Below are 15,920 nucleotides of genomic sequence, written 5' to 3'. Positions count from 1 at the left end.
TTGGAAAACAGTATGGAGGTTCCTCAGAAAGTTAAAAATAGAGCTACCCTATGACCCAGCAATTGCACTACTGGATATTAACCCCAAAGACACAGATGTAGTGAAAAGAAGGGGCACATGCACCCCAATGTTCATACCAGCATTGTCCACAATAGCCAAACTGTGGAAGGAGCCGAGATGCCCTTCAACAGACGAATGGATAAAGAAGATGTGGTCCATATTCAGTGGAATATTACTCAGCCATCAGAAAGGATGAATACCTACCATTTGCATCGACATGGATGGAACTGGAGGGTGTTATGCTGGGTGAAATAAATCAATCAGAGAAAGACAATTATCTCATGATTTCACTTATATGTGGAACATAAGGAATAGCATGGAGGATATTAGGAGAGGAAAGGAAAAATGAAGGGGGGAATCAAAGGGTGAGATGAACCATGAGATACTATGGACTCTGGGAAACCAATTGAGGTTTTCAGGGAGGAGGCAGGTGGGGGGATGGGTTAGTCCCATGATGGGTAGTAAGGAGGGCAGGTATTGCTGTATGATGACTAACATAACTAAACTAAACTAAACTAAACTAATAAAATAAAATAAAATAAATAAAATAAAATAAAATAATAAAAAATAATTTGGGTCTGTGTCCCTGGTTTCTGGCATAGAGCATCTAAATCTCCTTGGAACATGCTTTGTGATAGGAATGTTTTCTGTTATTTGTCTGCTCCCAACCAAACCTGAGTTTATGCTGATGAGGTGACTTAGGGTGGAACCTCTAGATTGCTTTAGGATGGGCTGGTTATCAAAAAGACCAAATGATTAGAGAATTGAAACTTTTATCTGCACTCACAGACCTCTAAGTAGGAAAAATGGTGTGGCTGGAGATTGAACTTGATAAAAAACTTTTGAACATTGAGATTCAGAGACTTTCTAAGTTGGTGAACAAATTGACTTGCTGCAATGATGAGATGTTTGCAGATGTCCTGGACGCTATGACATCTTCCTTGCCCTCTGGCACCCAATATATGTATTTCTTCCATTTAGCTGTTGCTGAGTTATATGCTTTATAATAAACTGGTAAATATAAGTAAAATGTTTTCCTGAGTCCTGTGAGCCAAATAAGCAAATTATCAAACCTGAGCAGGGGACCATGAGAACCTCCAATTTATAGCCAGATGGTCACAAGTACGTGTGTTTTGGGATTTGCATCTGGTATCTGAAATGGAGTGAGTCTCATGGCACCGAGTTTTTAAGTTGTGGAATATGATTTTAACTCCAAATAGTGTCATAATTGAGTCACTTGGAATTGTTGGACACCCAGCTGGTGTCAAAGAAAACACTACATAACATATATGTATATCATAATATTTATATATATATACATATATGTATATCTAACAGTAGATGTGTATATTATGTATATGTGCATTTGCACAAACACACACACCCCAATATATATCAGTGCAAAAAAATCTCATGAAATTGAACATATGACAAAGGAATATGAAAATGTTCCACCTAACTTGTTATTAAATAAATACAAAGCAAATGAATATCCAACCATTATTTTTGTGTTATTTGGGCATTGAAAATAATATTTCATGGTGAGAAGCATAACTCATTATCATCCTAAAACAAGTATAAATTAGCTTTCTGGAAAGTGATTTATAATTGTGTAGAGTGGGGTGTCTGGCTGGGTCACTCAATTAAGCATATGACTCATGATCTCAGCTTGGGTTTTGATCCCAGGGTCATCAGTTCTAGCTCTGTCCTTGGCATGGAGCCTACTTAAGAAAAAAAAAAGTGTAAAGAGTTAATATATTGACATACTTTTTAATGCATTTCTAATGTAATAATAAATTAATTTTTAGATATTAGGAAATATACATTTATATAGACCAATTATGAAGTGACTTAGAATAGAGAATAAAACAAAGACACATTAAATGCCAACTGTAGGTTGGTCAGATAAATAACAGAACACTACATTTCTTTGTACAGCGACATTTGTGAATAATTTTTAATGATGTGGCCATATATTTCCGATATAGTGAGTGAGAAATCAAACCTATGGTTTAGATTGCACATGGAAATTTTGTGGATTGTGATTTTTACTAAGATGTAGATTGTGTTTTTTGGCTTAAGTTGTCTTGCTGGTCCTTCCCAAGCCAAGATTGTAGCAGCACTGTGACTTTGTGTCTTTAAAATTCTAGCTTTGGAAGTAGGTAAAAAATGAAGTTTTTAGAAGGAGTCCTAGCATGATATTGTGGCATCGATAACATTTAAAAGCATTTATAACCTAGGAAGACTAAATAAAAGATATGCAAGACAACTTCTACACTGACAACTGCAAAGTAGTGCAAAGCATTACTAAACAGAGATCTATGTAAAGAGAGGGATAAACCATCCTCATTTCTTGGAAGACTTAATGTTGCTATGATGTCAGTGTTCTCAAAATCAATTGATGAATCTGATACCATAAGGAATCAAACTCCCAGCTGGTTTTTGTTTTATTTATTTATTTTTATTTTTGGTGGGGTGAGGATGTCTTGCTGGTAGAGACAGAAAAATTGACCTGAAGATTTACTTAAAAATTAAAAGGGCAGAAATAAAATATAGTCAATGTAATTTTTAACATTTTTAAAAGATTTTATTTATTTATTTGAGAGAGAGAGAGAGAGAGTGAGAGCCTGGTGGGGGGAGAGGTATGGAGGTAGAGGGAGAGGAAAAAGCAGACTCCCCATTAAGCATGGAACCAGATGCAGGGCTGGATCTCAGGACCCTGAGATCATGACCTGAGCCAAAGGCAGACACAACCAACTAGGGAACGCAGGCACCCCATAGTCAATGTAATTTTAAAGAAGAAAATGGAAACTGGAAATTCATACTACTATATATCAACCCTTATTGTAAAGTTGAAGTAGTTAAACCATTGCAGCATTGCCATCAGGATAGATAAATTGACCTCTAGACTAAAATAGAAAGTATTATTTCAGAAGAATTGCAGATCAAAATGTTTTAATGAAGAGCTCAAAGACAATTTAGTGTCTGGTACACTCAAAGATTTCTTAAAAGCTACAAAATGAGTTACATATAAAGGAGAATATTGATAAATGTATCATGTGATGATTAAAAATGACTAGATAGAGATTTGTGGTTCCAGAAAGATGCACCAGACATACTTTTCCACTATGTACAGTTAAAAAAAATTTTTTAATGTAAAGCAAACATAAGAAGACTCTGAAAGCTGAAGAGAGAAAGTCAGACTAGGCAGGGACTTCAGAACCCAGGAACAACATAGAAATGAGTTCCCTTTTCTTTTTGCTTCATATATCCCAAGCTGTGTGTCAGAAAAGCTAGCAACTCAGAAATGCCAAATGGAACAGACAAGAAGTCATCAAGGAAAGCCTGACTTCTTTAGCAAAAGGAGCAGTCTAGCAAACAGTACACTTTTAAATAAAAACTGTTCTACTTCAACCAAACAACATAGAAAAAATTGTGGGCATACCTTCCTCTCACAGGGTGGTATGAGCAGAGCCAAGTGGTGTCTGTCCTTCCTTGACCCTTGCAGTAATTTAGGAGGCCTTCTCATCTCAGGTATTAGTGAAATCTATACTTCCAACCTTACCTGGCAATAATGAGGCAATGTCCCTTGTCTTCCCTCTAGAGCTCTAACAGAAACTGTTAAAACAGATTTAAACTGGATTCAGAATCTCCTAACATAAAACTCAAAATATCTAGTTTCAATCAAAAATCACTCTTCATATCAAGAACCAGGAAAACCTCAACTTGAAATAGAACAAAACAAAACACTGACACCAAGATAACACCAAGATGATACCACTATACTTAAAAGAATGTAAAGCAGCCATCCTTAGCATATTTTAAGAACAATTACAAACATGCTTGAAACCACTAATGAAACAACAGAAAGTTCATCTGAAATGTACCATGTGTTGGCTAATTGAATTTAAATTAAAAAAGAGAAAGAAACAACATAAACTCTCAGCATACAGAGAGAAGACATAAAAAAGAACCAAGTAGAAATTTTAGAAACAAAAAATATAATAATATAGAAAACTAAGTGATAGGCTCAGGAGCAGAATGGAGGGGACAGGGTAAAGAATCAGTAAAGCTGAGGATAGAACCATAGAAAATACCCAATCTGAATAACAGAAAGTAGACCGAAAATCAATGAATAGAGCCTAAGAGACCTGTGAGATTATAACAATATAATATCCATGACATTGTCATTCTAGAAGGATAGGAGAAAGAGTTTAAGAATGGAAAAGTATTTGAGGAAATAATGCCTGGAAAGTTTTCAGATTTGCCAAAAGGCATAAGCCTAAAAATGCGAGAAGCTGAAAGAATATCATATAGGATGAACCCAGTAAAATTCACAATAGGATACAGCATAATTAAATTAACGAAAATTAAGACAAAGAATCTTAAAAAAACTAGTGAGAGTGAAATAGCATCTTACCTACAGGGAAAATACAATTATAAAGACAACAGTTGAAATAAAAGCATATGAGGACTCGCATAAAAATGCCACAGAAGATTGTCATGCTGGTTTGTCTCACTACCCTATATGACCACTACAAGCTTTAGAGATCATTTCTCCAGGGATTCTCTGCCTGGGAAAGTCTGATCATTAGCCTATGCCCAACTGGCCAATGTCCCCATGGAAGGAGAACAAAGAAAGGAGTGAGAGAGGAAAAAAAGGAAGGAAAGGGAAGGGAAGAGAAGTGGAGGGAAGTGGAGGGAAGGGAAGGGAAGGGAAGGGAAGGGAAGGGAAGGGAAGGGAAGGGAAGGGAAGGGAAGGGAACGAGGGAGACTGACTTTTCCTACTTGGTTCAGTAGGAGCTTTAAGTTGGCATGACTTTTTACTCCCACATTATTTTTAATTAAAAAAATAACAACAACAACCTGACAGCCTTTTCCAGGTGAAAAGGATTTGTCAAATGACAGTCTTCACTTGGGAACTAGCCATTTAGGCCGTGGTACTTTCAATAGTTTAATTGGATAGTGACTCTCCTAGAGGATAGACTGATCACTTGAAAATCCCAAATTCTACAGTCATCATTAATTCAATTGATTTAGGAAACAAAATACCTTTCTAAATTTTCTCCCTGGGGATAAAAGTGTTGTGTTGACTTCATTTTATAATTGAGAGAAAGGAGAGGTCAGTAGTGAATATGAGAGCTGACCTACTTCTGTGGTTTTGCGGACACTTCCATGGATAATTCCACATTTTAGCCCCCCTGCCCAACCTGCCCTTTTGGCTCTTCCTCCTCTGCTTTTCCTTATTACCCTGAGGCTGCAGATCCCCCAGAGCATTGTGAGGCTGATCAACCAGGCTGTCTCCTTTACCATTGTATTTGATGTGGTTGCTTCCTAGCTTCATTTTATCCCTCAGTGGCCTTCATTTTATTTTGAAATCCCAGGAAGTTCCTAAATCTCTCATCTTCTAATTGCCTTGTTCTGATTCTCCTTTACTCACATTAATGAGGAAAAGGGGAGCTATTGTGAGTGCCATGCGTGTGAATTTGAATTGGAATTCTTCTGTGGTTATTTAAAAAATTCATCAAAGATATACTATAAACTATTTGTTATTCTCATTGTTCAGTTGATTTCAGAGTGGTTGGAAAGGAAAGACTTCTTTACCTCATTGTCATTAAATGTGGGTCCTTTGTAAAAATTATCTTGATATATAAGAAGAGAAAGAGGGAGAAAGGGGAGACTTTATATCTTATTTATTAATATGGAAAGTATGTCTCTTACTAATCATAATAAAAGCTGATATTCTGTCCTTTATGATGATAATAGGTTAATGGTAATAGAAAATAATGATTTTTTGAGACTGTTTATCATATAGTGGATACTCTATCAGATAACCTGAGAAAAACCAGCAGATAATCTTAGAAAATACCCCAAAGATATTCAGATTAAACTAAAATTTGGATAGAGGAATAAGCACTTAAAGTCTACATGAAAATGAAGGAAATAAACAAATAGTTAATCAGTATCTTGTATTAGTGAGCATTTACTATGTGCCAAACATTGCTTTTATCCTTTTCTGTCTAACAAATTGCTGGGATTAAATAACTTGCACTGGGTCACACTGCTAATGTGAAAGATAGAGACACTGTCGTTAATGTTGGAAATAAATATAAAAATGACAGAAACACTGATATTTAGCATTGATCAATAAATATGTGGCTCTGAGACTAAAGTGGTTCTTGCACTGAATGTTGGGCCTGTCAGTAACTCATGCATGACCTTAAAAGAGTACATTTATTTTTATCAAATATAAAATGACGATAAAAGCATTCACGGGGCCAATCTAAGTATACATTATAAAAGTGCATAGAAAATGCAGAGACAGATCCTAGCTCATTACAAATGGTCAGTAAAAGTTGGCTATATTTGTTCTTATGCCGATTAGTATCAGTAAACTCACAGCTGTGCTCCCTCATGGGGAAAAAATAGTATCTCATTCTCAGAATTCTATATGTGGTAGTGTAATGACATGCCATTTGGACTCCCAGTGTCTTTTATTAGAAGGAGTAGGTGTCATGAAATCCAGATTCATCTGGTGTGTGTGTGTGTGTGTGTGTGTGTGTGTGTGTGTGTGTGTTGGGGGTGTGTGTTGTATCTTTATCTATCTTGTGCATCTGATTTTTGTACCAAGTACAATTGCTCAACTCTTCACTTTAAAATTTTTGTTGTTGCTTGTTTTAACATTTTAGTATTGTTATGGTGGACTCTGCCAAGAGGCCAGTAGCTACCCAAATAGACCCAACTGTCAATCAGAAAGAAATTGCAGTGGACATAGGGTATGTAATATTTCCTTTATTTTTACGTATAGCATTTAAAATCCATGTTGGAACTTTTTCCAGGATAGTAATAAAGTTCAGAATTATTTGATGTGGAAATTTCTTTTAGAAACTTACAGTTAAATAAGGAAAGTGGATTCCATTACATATACATATGCATATGATTTATGTGTTCAGATTATTATAGGTCTCATGAGTTAATAAACTTTGAACTTTGTACTAAAGGGCAGTATGCACATACTCCAGTATGAATTTTGGAAATGAGTTTATTGAAGATTACAAATGTATATTTATACATGCTTATATAAATTTTGCTTATAATTGATTATATGCATACTGATATGTTTAAACACACAGACTTAATATATTTATATTACACATATTACTTATAATCTAATATTTTGTGAGAGAAGACTTTCTTGTCCACTCAGATCTCTTTTGTCCTTTAATAGCTTCAATTTATTTCCATGTATGTCTCTTCCATACTATATTAGAAAACTCACTTACCAATGGACTTTTAGATAATGTCAAATTTTTACTTAATTAATGGAAATAATGGTGTAATGGACATTGTTGTACATTCACCCTTGCACAATTACCTGGTTTCTTAAATTATTAGCAATGAAATCTGATGGGTCAAATTTATGCACCATTTAAATTTTCAGAAATATTATTTTTTTTAAAAATGTTATACCAGTTTTTGCTCTCAACTGTCATGAATGAAAATGTGCATTTTCTCAACTTCTAGCCAGACTAGCTTCTCAGTTTTTAAAATCTCTTCTCACATGCTAAACCTATTGTTAATTTGCATTAGGTAAGAAATAAAGCTACAGGTCTTAAGCATGTATGGAGGATCCTCATATTTACCGTTGTGAAATTATCTACCAGGGTATAGAAATTTTGTAGATTTTCCCAAGTCTGCATTTGGCTTTAACTTTGTGACTGGTGTCTCCTGCCATATTGTTGCTTCACATTTTATATAATAATGTAGGAAAACATTGACCTCCCTGCATGATTTGTATCAAAATTTTCTCCCAAATCACTTACATGTCCTATCATTAACAGTTTCCTTTCTGTTTCTTTCCTTTCTTACTTAGTTTAAATTTAATTTCTGCATGAATCTATTTCTAGATTCTCTCTTCTGCTTCTGACCGTTTTGATTCATCCACCTGATCACATTTATAGATATTTTCTGGCCTTTCTATTTCTAGCAAAATACATTTTGTTATCTGTGTTGGTTAAGCAAGTTTTTTCCTTTATGTTTTCCCCCCCAATATTTTGTAAAAGTTGGCTCTTACCACAGGCATTTTTTAAAAATCTAGTACAATTCATAATATATGCCAACTCCCATTATTTTAGAATTTCTAGCTTCATAATTTCTATGCCTTTGTAGAATAAGGCATTTTCATCATATCAGAGTGTTATTTATTGTTATTTAAAAATAGAAGAGACAAAGAGGAAGTATCTATGACATTGAAAAGATATTGCAAAGACATTTATTATATTACATTTTATTGTAAAAATAAATTTCCACATTAAAACAAAAACTATAATGTATGAAGTGATCATTTTTAAATAACTTACATTGACTAACAGTCACAAATGATGCATTTAATTTTTGCATTGTACCTAAAATGTTTATAATTTTTTGTTTGTTTTTTTGTTTTAGGTTTGCAATAATTTGCTTAATTGTCACTGTGATGTTGGATATTCTCCTCCAATTTGTGAACCAGCACCATTATCACCAGGAGGAAGTTATGATGATGGGTTTTGGTATCCACAGGGTTAGTATCTAGATCACTGTGCTTCAGTAGAGCTTTCTCTACTTATAGAAATGGTGCCCACTGACCATGTGGCTGTTGAGCACCTGACATGTCAATAGTGCAACTAAAGAACTAAAATTTCTCACTTTATTTAATTTAAATTTAAGTAGCCATTTGTGGCCTGTGGCAACTACATTAAGCAGTACAGCTCCAGATCATACTGTCAATCACAATTTTGTATATGCTTTTAGTTCCAATCAAGAAGTGAACATGCTAAAAGCCTACCTTTAATTTTAACCATGGTTCCCAAACATTTCTGTTTATACGGCAGAGTTTTATAGATAAATACAGTTAAATTACAGAATAGCTGATAGTTTTATTATATACTCTGTATATTCCAAGGATGTTAACTACCATAATGTGCTAAATGTGTAATGTGTTAAATATTGTAATGTGTAGTTGCATCATTCAAATGACCATACTATTGAAAGGTAAAAGTAACAAAATCTATATCCATAGCATATGGATAGTAGATGGTATGAAACATTTTAAAATTTATTTCGTGAACATTCACAAACATTGTTCATGTTCTTCATAGCATATTCATGTTTTCTAAATTTTATAATATAAAAATCTCATTAGAATATAATTCCATTAATGTCTTTCCATCATTTGTGCTTTAAAATTATGTATATATACTTTGTAATTATGTATATATATTTATATAAATGTGACAGTACAATATTACATTTGCCTTAAATAGCCAGTGGAAATTAAAGATTTTTTAATATAAATATTTCCATTTACCCATCTATTTACTGTTTTTCAAGGGCATTTCAACACTTCCAGCACGTTCAAATTTCCATGTGGGTCATTTTCTTTCTCACTGAAAAACTTCCTTTATATATATATGTATATAATACTTCAAATTTTATATAATATATATAAAATATTTATTACAGAATATATATATGTACCTTGTGGTGACCAATTATTCTCAGCTTTTGTCTTTAAAATGTTTTTATAAAAATGTCTCAAATTGTGAAGTATATTCTCACTGGAAGTAGAATTCTGCATTGAGAATTTTTACTTTCAGCAGCTCAGAGATGTAATTCAATTGTATCCTTAGTTTCATTTTAGGTCTTCATCTATTTTGAATTTATTTTTGGGTATGGTGTCATTCTTCTGCATGTTGCTGTGCAGTACTCCTGCCACCATTCGTTGAAGAGACTGTCTTTTTTCCATTGGATATTCTTTCTTGCTTGTCGAAGATTAGTTGACCACAGAGTTGTGGGTCCATTTCTGGATTCTCTATTCTTTTCCACTGATGTATGTATCTCTTTTTGTGCCAGTACCATACTGTCTTCACTACAGCTTTGTAATGTAACTTGAAGTCTGGAATTGTGATGCCTCCAGGTTTTCTTTTCTTTTTCAAGATTGCTTTGGCTATTTGGGGTCTTTTGGGGTTCCATACGAATTTTAGGATTGTTTGTTCTACCTCTGTGAAAAATCCTGTTGGTATTTTGATAGGGATTGCATTAAATGTGTAGATTGCCTTGGGCAGAATAGACATTTTAACAATAGTTGTTATTGCAACCCATGAGCATGGAATGCTTTTCCATTTGCGTCCTCTTCAATTTCTTTCATCAGTGTTCTATAGTTTTCAGAGTATAGGTCTCTCACCTCTTTGGTTAGGTTTATTCCTAGGTATGTTAATTGTTTTTGGTGTGATTGTAAATGGGTCAGTTCCTTGATCTCTATCTGATTCTTCACTATTGGTATATAGGAATGCAACGGATTTCTGTGTGTTGATTTTTTATCCTGCACTTTTGCTGAATTCCTGTATCAGTTTCAGCAATTTTTGGGTGGAGTCTTTTGAGTTTTCTACATAGAGTATCATGTTGTCTGCAAATAGTGAAAGTTGACTTCTTCCTCGGCGATCTGAATGCCTTTTATTTCTTTTTGTTCTCTGATTGCTGAGTCTAAGACTTCCAGTAGTATATTAAATAAGAATGAGGAGAGTGGACATACCTGTCTTGTCCCTGACCATAGAGGAAAGATCTCAGTTTTTCCCCATTGAGGATAATATTAGCCGTGTGTCTTTTGTCTTTGGCCTTTATGATGTTGAGATAGGTTCCATCTATCCCCATTTTGTTGACGGTTTTTATCAAGAATGGATGCTGTACTTTGTCAAATGCTTTTTCTGAATATATTCAGAGGATCATATGGTTCTTTTCCTTTCTTTTATTAGTGTGGCATTTCATGTTCATTGATTTGCAAATACTGAACCACCCCTGCAGCTCAGAAATAAATCCCACATTATTGTGGTGAATAATTATTTTATTGTATTGTTGAATTCGATTTGCTAGTACCTTCTTGAGAATCTTTGCATCCATGTTCATCAGGGATATTGGCCTATACTTCTCCCTTTTAATGGAGTCTTTGGTTTTGGAGTCAAGGAAACACTGGCCTTGTAGAATGAGTTTGAAAATATTCCTGCCGTTTTTATTTTTTGGAACAGTTTGTGAATGACAGGTATTAATTCTTTAAATGTCTGGTAGAATTCCCCTGGAAGCCATCTGGCCCTGGACTTTTGTTTGTTGGAAGATTTTTGATTACTGATTCAATTTCTTTGCTGGCTAAGGATCTGTTCAAATTTTCTTTTTTTCTGTTTTAGTTTTAGCAGTCTGTATGTTTCTAGGAATTTATCCGTTATTTCTTCTAGATTGCCCAGTTTGTTGGCATAGAATTTTTCATAATATTCTCTTATAATTGTTTGCATTTCTGTGATGGTCATTGTGATCTCCCTTCTCTCATTCATGATTTTATTTATTTCAGCCCTTTCAAATTGCTACAGAGCTTCAGCTCTAGTAGAAATACGTACAATCAGACACAGGCTTTCCTAACACATGAAAGACAGAACCATAGACAAAAACACCAAAATGGAGGAATTCCATTTTATCCATATTCAATTTTATTCATATCCATATTTTATCCATATCCAATTTATCCATAATGGATAAATCCTAGAAACATACAAACTGCTAAAACTAAAACAGGAAAAAAGAAAATTTGAACAGACCCTTAGTCAGGAAAGAAACTGAAGACCCGGTGCCTCAGTAGACCCGGTGCATGTGTGTGTGGATGGTTGTGTTTGTCTTCTGCGGGAGGGGCCCGCTACTGCTCAGACTCTCAATCACGCTTTATCTAGCAAAAAAAGGCACCTGAAGAGCACAATGGGGCATGGCTTGGTGCATGCAACTCAAGCCTTCACTGTGTGTGCTGTGCTGCTAGCTGAAGTCCCTCTGTGCTGACGGGAAGGGTGAAAAATGTCATCTTTGCACTCTCTTTCTTGGAGAGGGGAGTTTGTGCCTGCTGTTGTTCAGGAAGCCCTCACAGAAGAGTGAACAATCTCCCCTCTTTGCCCCAAGCTTGCATCAGATCCCTGCCTTCACCCTGTCTATGTCCTAGCCATCTGCCCAGTGTTCCTGTGTTTTATCTCAGGCACACAGCTGGGTTTAAAAACTCCATATTTAAGGACATGGTGTGGCACGGACCCACACTGATCCTCTGGGGGAGGGTTTCATCACACTGCAGCTGATACTGGTTTGTCCCAGAAAAGCAGTCAAATGACCATGGAGGTGCTCAGATTTTCTGGTAAATTGTAGCAAAAAGTGGGAATCCAGGTTAGCTGCACTCAGCAGGCATCTCTGCCCCTATGCTAATGAACAGGGCAGATCAATGGTGCCTGCCATCTTTCTTGTCCCCTGAGAGGCTGTGCTGCCTCTCCCAAATGCACTCCAATGGTGTCTCCCAGTGTGACCTAGGAGATCCTCAGAGCAAGCCCTCTGCTGGCAGGCCTCTGCCCTCCTTCTCCACAGGAGCACTGCTACCCTGAACAGGCTCCACCCTGGTAATGAAACTTCAGACTTTTGGCTCCATTGACTTGTAAAAATTCGTGATAATCAACCCTTCTTGCTTTCCCAGTCAGTGGTTTCAGGGAAGTGTTTTTCTTGTGAGATTCCCTTTGTGCTGCTCTCTCTCTCTTTCCCTCTCTACCATCTCCACGATTAGGACTCCCTCTGCTCTGCAGCACCCATGAATCTTTTCTCCCCCAAAACACATCTCTGCACCTCCTAACTTCCATGATGGGACCTCTTTTCTCCCTCTAGTTGTGCAGTTAGTTCTCTCAGTCCTCAGATCAATTTCCTGGGTGTTTAGAATGATGTGATAATTATCTAGCTGAGTTCAAGGGAGGAGGCAAGCATAAAGTCCTCCAATTACTCTGCCATCTGAACTCCTCCCTTTATTTGATATTTTTCTTGCCTTTTTCTTGCCCTTATTGCTATAAACTTCTCTCTTAGAACAGTTTTTGCTATGTCTGAAAGTTTTGAACTGGCGTGTTTTCATATTCATTTGTTTCTATTTACTTTTTGATATCTTGTTTTATTTCTGGTTGACCCATTCATTGCTTAGTGACATGTTATTGAACCCCCATGTATTTGTCATCTTTCCAGATGTTTTCTTGTGGTTGATTTCTAGTTTCACAGTGTTGTGGTCAGAAAAGATGCACAGTATGATTTTGATCTTTTTGAATTTGTTGAGACTCGTCTTGTAGCCTAACACGTGATCTATTCTGGAGAATGTCCCAGGTGCACTTGAATGTGTATTCTGTTGTTTTAGGATGTAATATTCTGAACATATCCATTAAGTCCATTGGTCCCAGTGTTTCATTTAAAGTCGTCGTTTTCTTGTTGATTTTCTGTTTGGATGATCTGTCCATTGCTGTATGTGGGATGCTAAATTCCCCTACTATTATTGTATCATTATCAATGAGTTCCTCTATGTTTGTTATTAAATTGTATATGTATTTGGGTGCTCCCATGTTGGGCTCATAAATATTTATGATTGTTATATCTTCTTGTTGGAGTGTTCCCTTTATGGGAACATAGTGTCCTTCTTTGTCTCTTGACATAGTCTTTGTTTTAAAGTTTATTTTGTCCTATATATTGTATTGCTACCATAGCTTTCTTTTCACATCCATTTGCATGTTCAATGTTTGTCTATCCTCTCACTTTCAATTTGCAGGTGTCTTTAGGTCTGAAATGAATCTCTTGTAGGCAGCACACAGATGGGTCTTTTTTTCTTTATTCATTCTGTCACCTATATCTTTTGATTAGAGCATTTAGTCCATTTAAATTAAAAGTAATTATTGATAGATATTGGCATTTTATTACTTCTTTTGTCTTTGTTTTTGAGGATTTTGTCTGATGATTTCTTGTCTTTCTGTCTTTCATGGTTTGCTGGTTACCTTTAGGTATATATTTGGATTTCTTTCTCTTTATTTTTTACCTATGTATTAATGGTTTTTGATTTGTCATTACTTTTAGGTTTGTATATAATATCTTCTGCATATAGCAATCTATATTATATTCATGGTCATTTAAGTTTGAACCCGTTCTTACTCCTCTCCTCCCCATATTTTAGGTATATGGTGTCATATTTTTACATTCTTTATTTTGTGAGTTCTTTGACCAATTTATGTTAAAGATTTATTTTTTTTTAGAGAAAGAAAGAGAGAGAGAAGGGGAGTGGAGGAGGGAGAGAGAGACAATCCCAAGGAGACTCTGCACTGAGAGCAGAGCCTGACGTGGGGCTCGATCTTATGACTCTGAGATCATGACCTGAGCTGAAACCAAGAGTTGGATGCTTAACCAACTGAGCCACCCAGGTGCCCCTCCTTGACTGATTTTTTATAGAAATATTCATTTTTACTACTTTTTTGTTTCCTACCTTCATATGGTCATTTTTGGTCTTTTTTTTTTCCCCCACCCAGATTCCCCTTTAATACTTTTTGCAAGGCTTGTTTAGTGGTCATGAACTTCTTTTGTTTTTGTCTGGGAAACTCTTTCTGCTTCCGTTCTGAATGATAGCTTTGCTGGATAGAATATTCCTGGCTGTAGGTTTTTCCTGTTCAGCACTTTGACTATATCATCCCACTCTTTTCTGGCTTGGAAAGCTTCTGCTGAAAATACTGCTGATAGCCTTATGGTATATCTTTGTATGTAGCTTTCTTCTTTTGTCTTGCTGCTGCTAGTATTTTTTTAATCAGTATGCTTTATCACTTTAATTACAATATGCTTTGTTGTTGGTCTACTTTTGTTGATTTTGTTGGGGGTTTTCTGTACCTCCTGGATCTGGATATCTGTTTTCTTCTCCAGATTAGGGAAGTTTTCAGCTATTATTTCTTAAAATAAATTCTCTGCCCATTTTCCTCTCTCTTCTTCTGGGACACCTATAATCTGAATGTTATTAAATTTGATGAAGTCATTAAGTCACTGAATTCTCAACGTCTATTCTAGTTTCGTATAATTCTTTTTTTTTTACTTTTTTTTTCAACTTAATTAACTTCCATTACTGTCTTCTAGGTCATTAATTTGTTCATTCACTTGTTCCAACCTGCTGTTCATTCCATCAACTGTGTTTCTCATTTCATTTATTGAGACTTTTATCTCTACTATGTTATTTCTTATCTCTTTGTTAATGGTCTCGCTGATATCCTCCACTCTTTTCTTAGGCCCAGTGAGTATCCTTATGATTGTTGTTTTAAATTCTCCATCAGGCATGTTACTTATATCTGTTTTGCTTAGATCACCAGCCATGGCTTTGTCCTGTTCTTTCATCTGGCACAAATTCCTCTGTCCTCTCATGTTGTCTAAGTCTCTGTGCCTGTTTCTCTGTTAGGAATGTCAGCTAGGTCTCCTGTTCTTGCAGTTAAGGGCTTTATGAAGAAGAGGTCGTGTAATGCCCTGCAATTTAGTGTCTCCCTGTTCTTCAGGGCCTGGCACTTCTAGGAGTATCTCCAATGAGTGCTGCATGTGCTCTGCTGACCACTTTTATCCTTTATGCAGAAGCTCTCTTTGCCTGTTGCAGGCAGTGTTTGGTCCCTGGCCTGAATGTGGCAAATTTTAACTAGTTGTGTTCTGGTCTGCTTGTGAAACGAGACCTGTCATTGCCCCTAATGGAACTGAGGTCTTGCAAAACTCCTGGATCAGAAGAAGAGCTGTTGGCAGGGGTTTGGGCTGGTATTCTGGGGAAAGAGGCCCACTGTGCTGGGACTGAGGCAAGCATGAGTGGGAAGTGCATTTCTTCAGGAGCATAGGGAAGTGGAGCTTTGTATAAGCCAGTTAGTTAGCAAGTATTGGTGCTGGTTCTGCAAGTGGCCTTGTTTTTATGCTGAGGGATGGGGGAGGGAAAAGGCACTTGCCAGTTCCTTTGTTCCTGGAAAGGTCTATCTGTTAATGGTGCCTCTCTGGAACAT

At 36.0% G+C, this 15,920-nt stretch overlaps 1 protein-coding gene across 1 annotated transcript in view; it reads left to right on the top strand.

Moving 5' to 3' along the window:
• The first annotated feature begins 6,756 nt into the window (after nt 1-6,756).
• The window catches only part of LOC121105634 (disintegrin and metalloproteinase domain-containing protein 2-like), a 65,077-nt gene continuing 55,913 nt past the window's right edge, over nt 6,757-15,920 (top strand). The window contains exons 1-2 of the mRNA XM_040643168.1: nt 6,757-6,836; nt 8,506-8,620. Coding sequence (XP_040499102.1) covers nt 6,757-6,836; nt 8,506-8,620 — 195 coding nt within the window. The remainder of the gene's footprint in view (nt 6,837-8,505; nt 8,621-15,920) is intronic.

Source organism: Ursus maritimus, unplaced genomic scaffold (genome assembly GCF_017311325.1).
Source record: "Ursus maritimus isolate PB19 unplaced genomic scaffold, ASM1731132v1 scaffold_28, whole genome shotgun sequence".
NCBI lineage: Eukaryota > Metazoa > Chordata > Mammalia > Carnivora > Ursidae > Ursus > Ursus maritimus.
The sequence above is the reverse complement of the archived record's forward strand: the minus strand, read 5'-3'. Positions and strand labels throughout refer to the sequence as shown.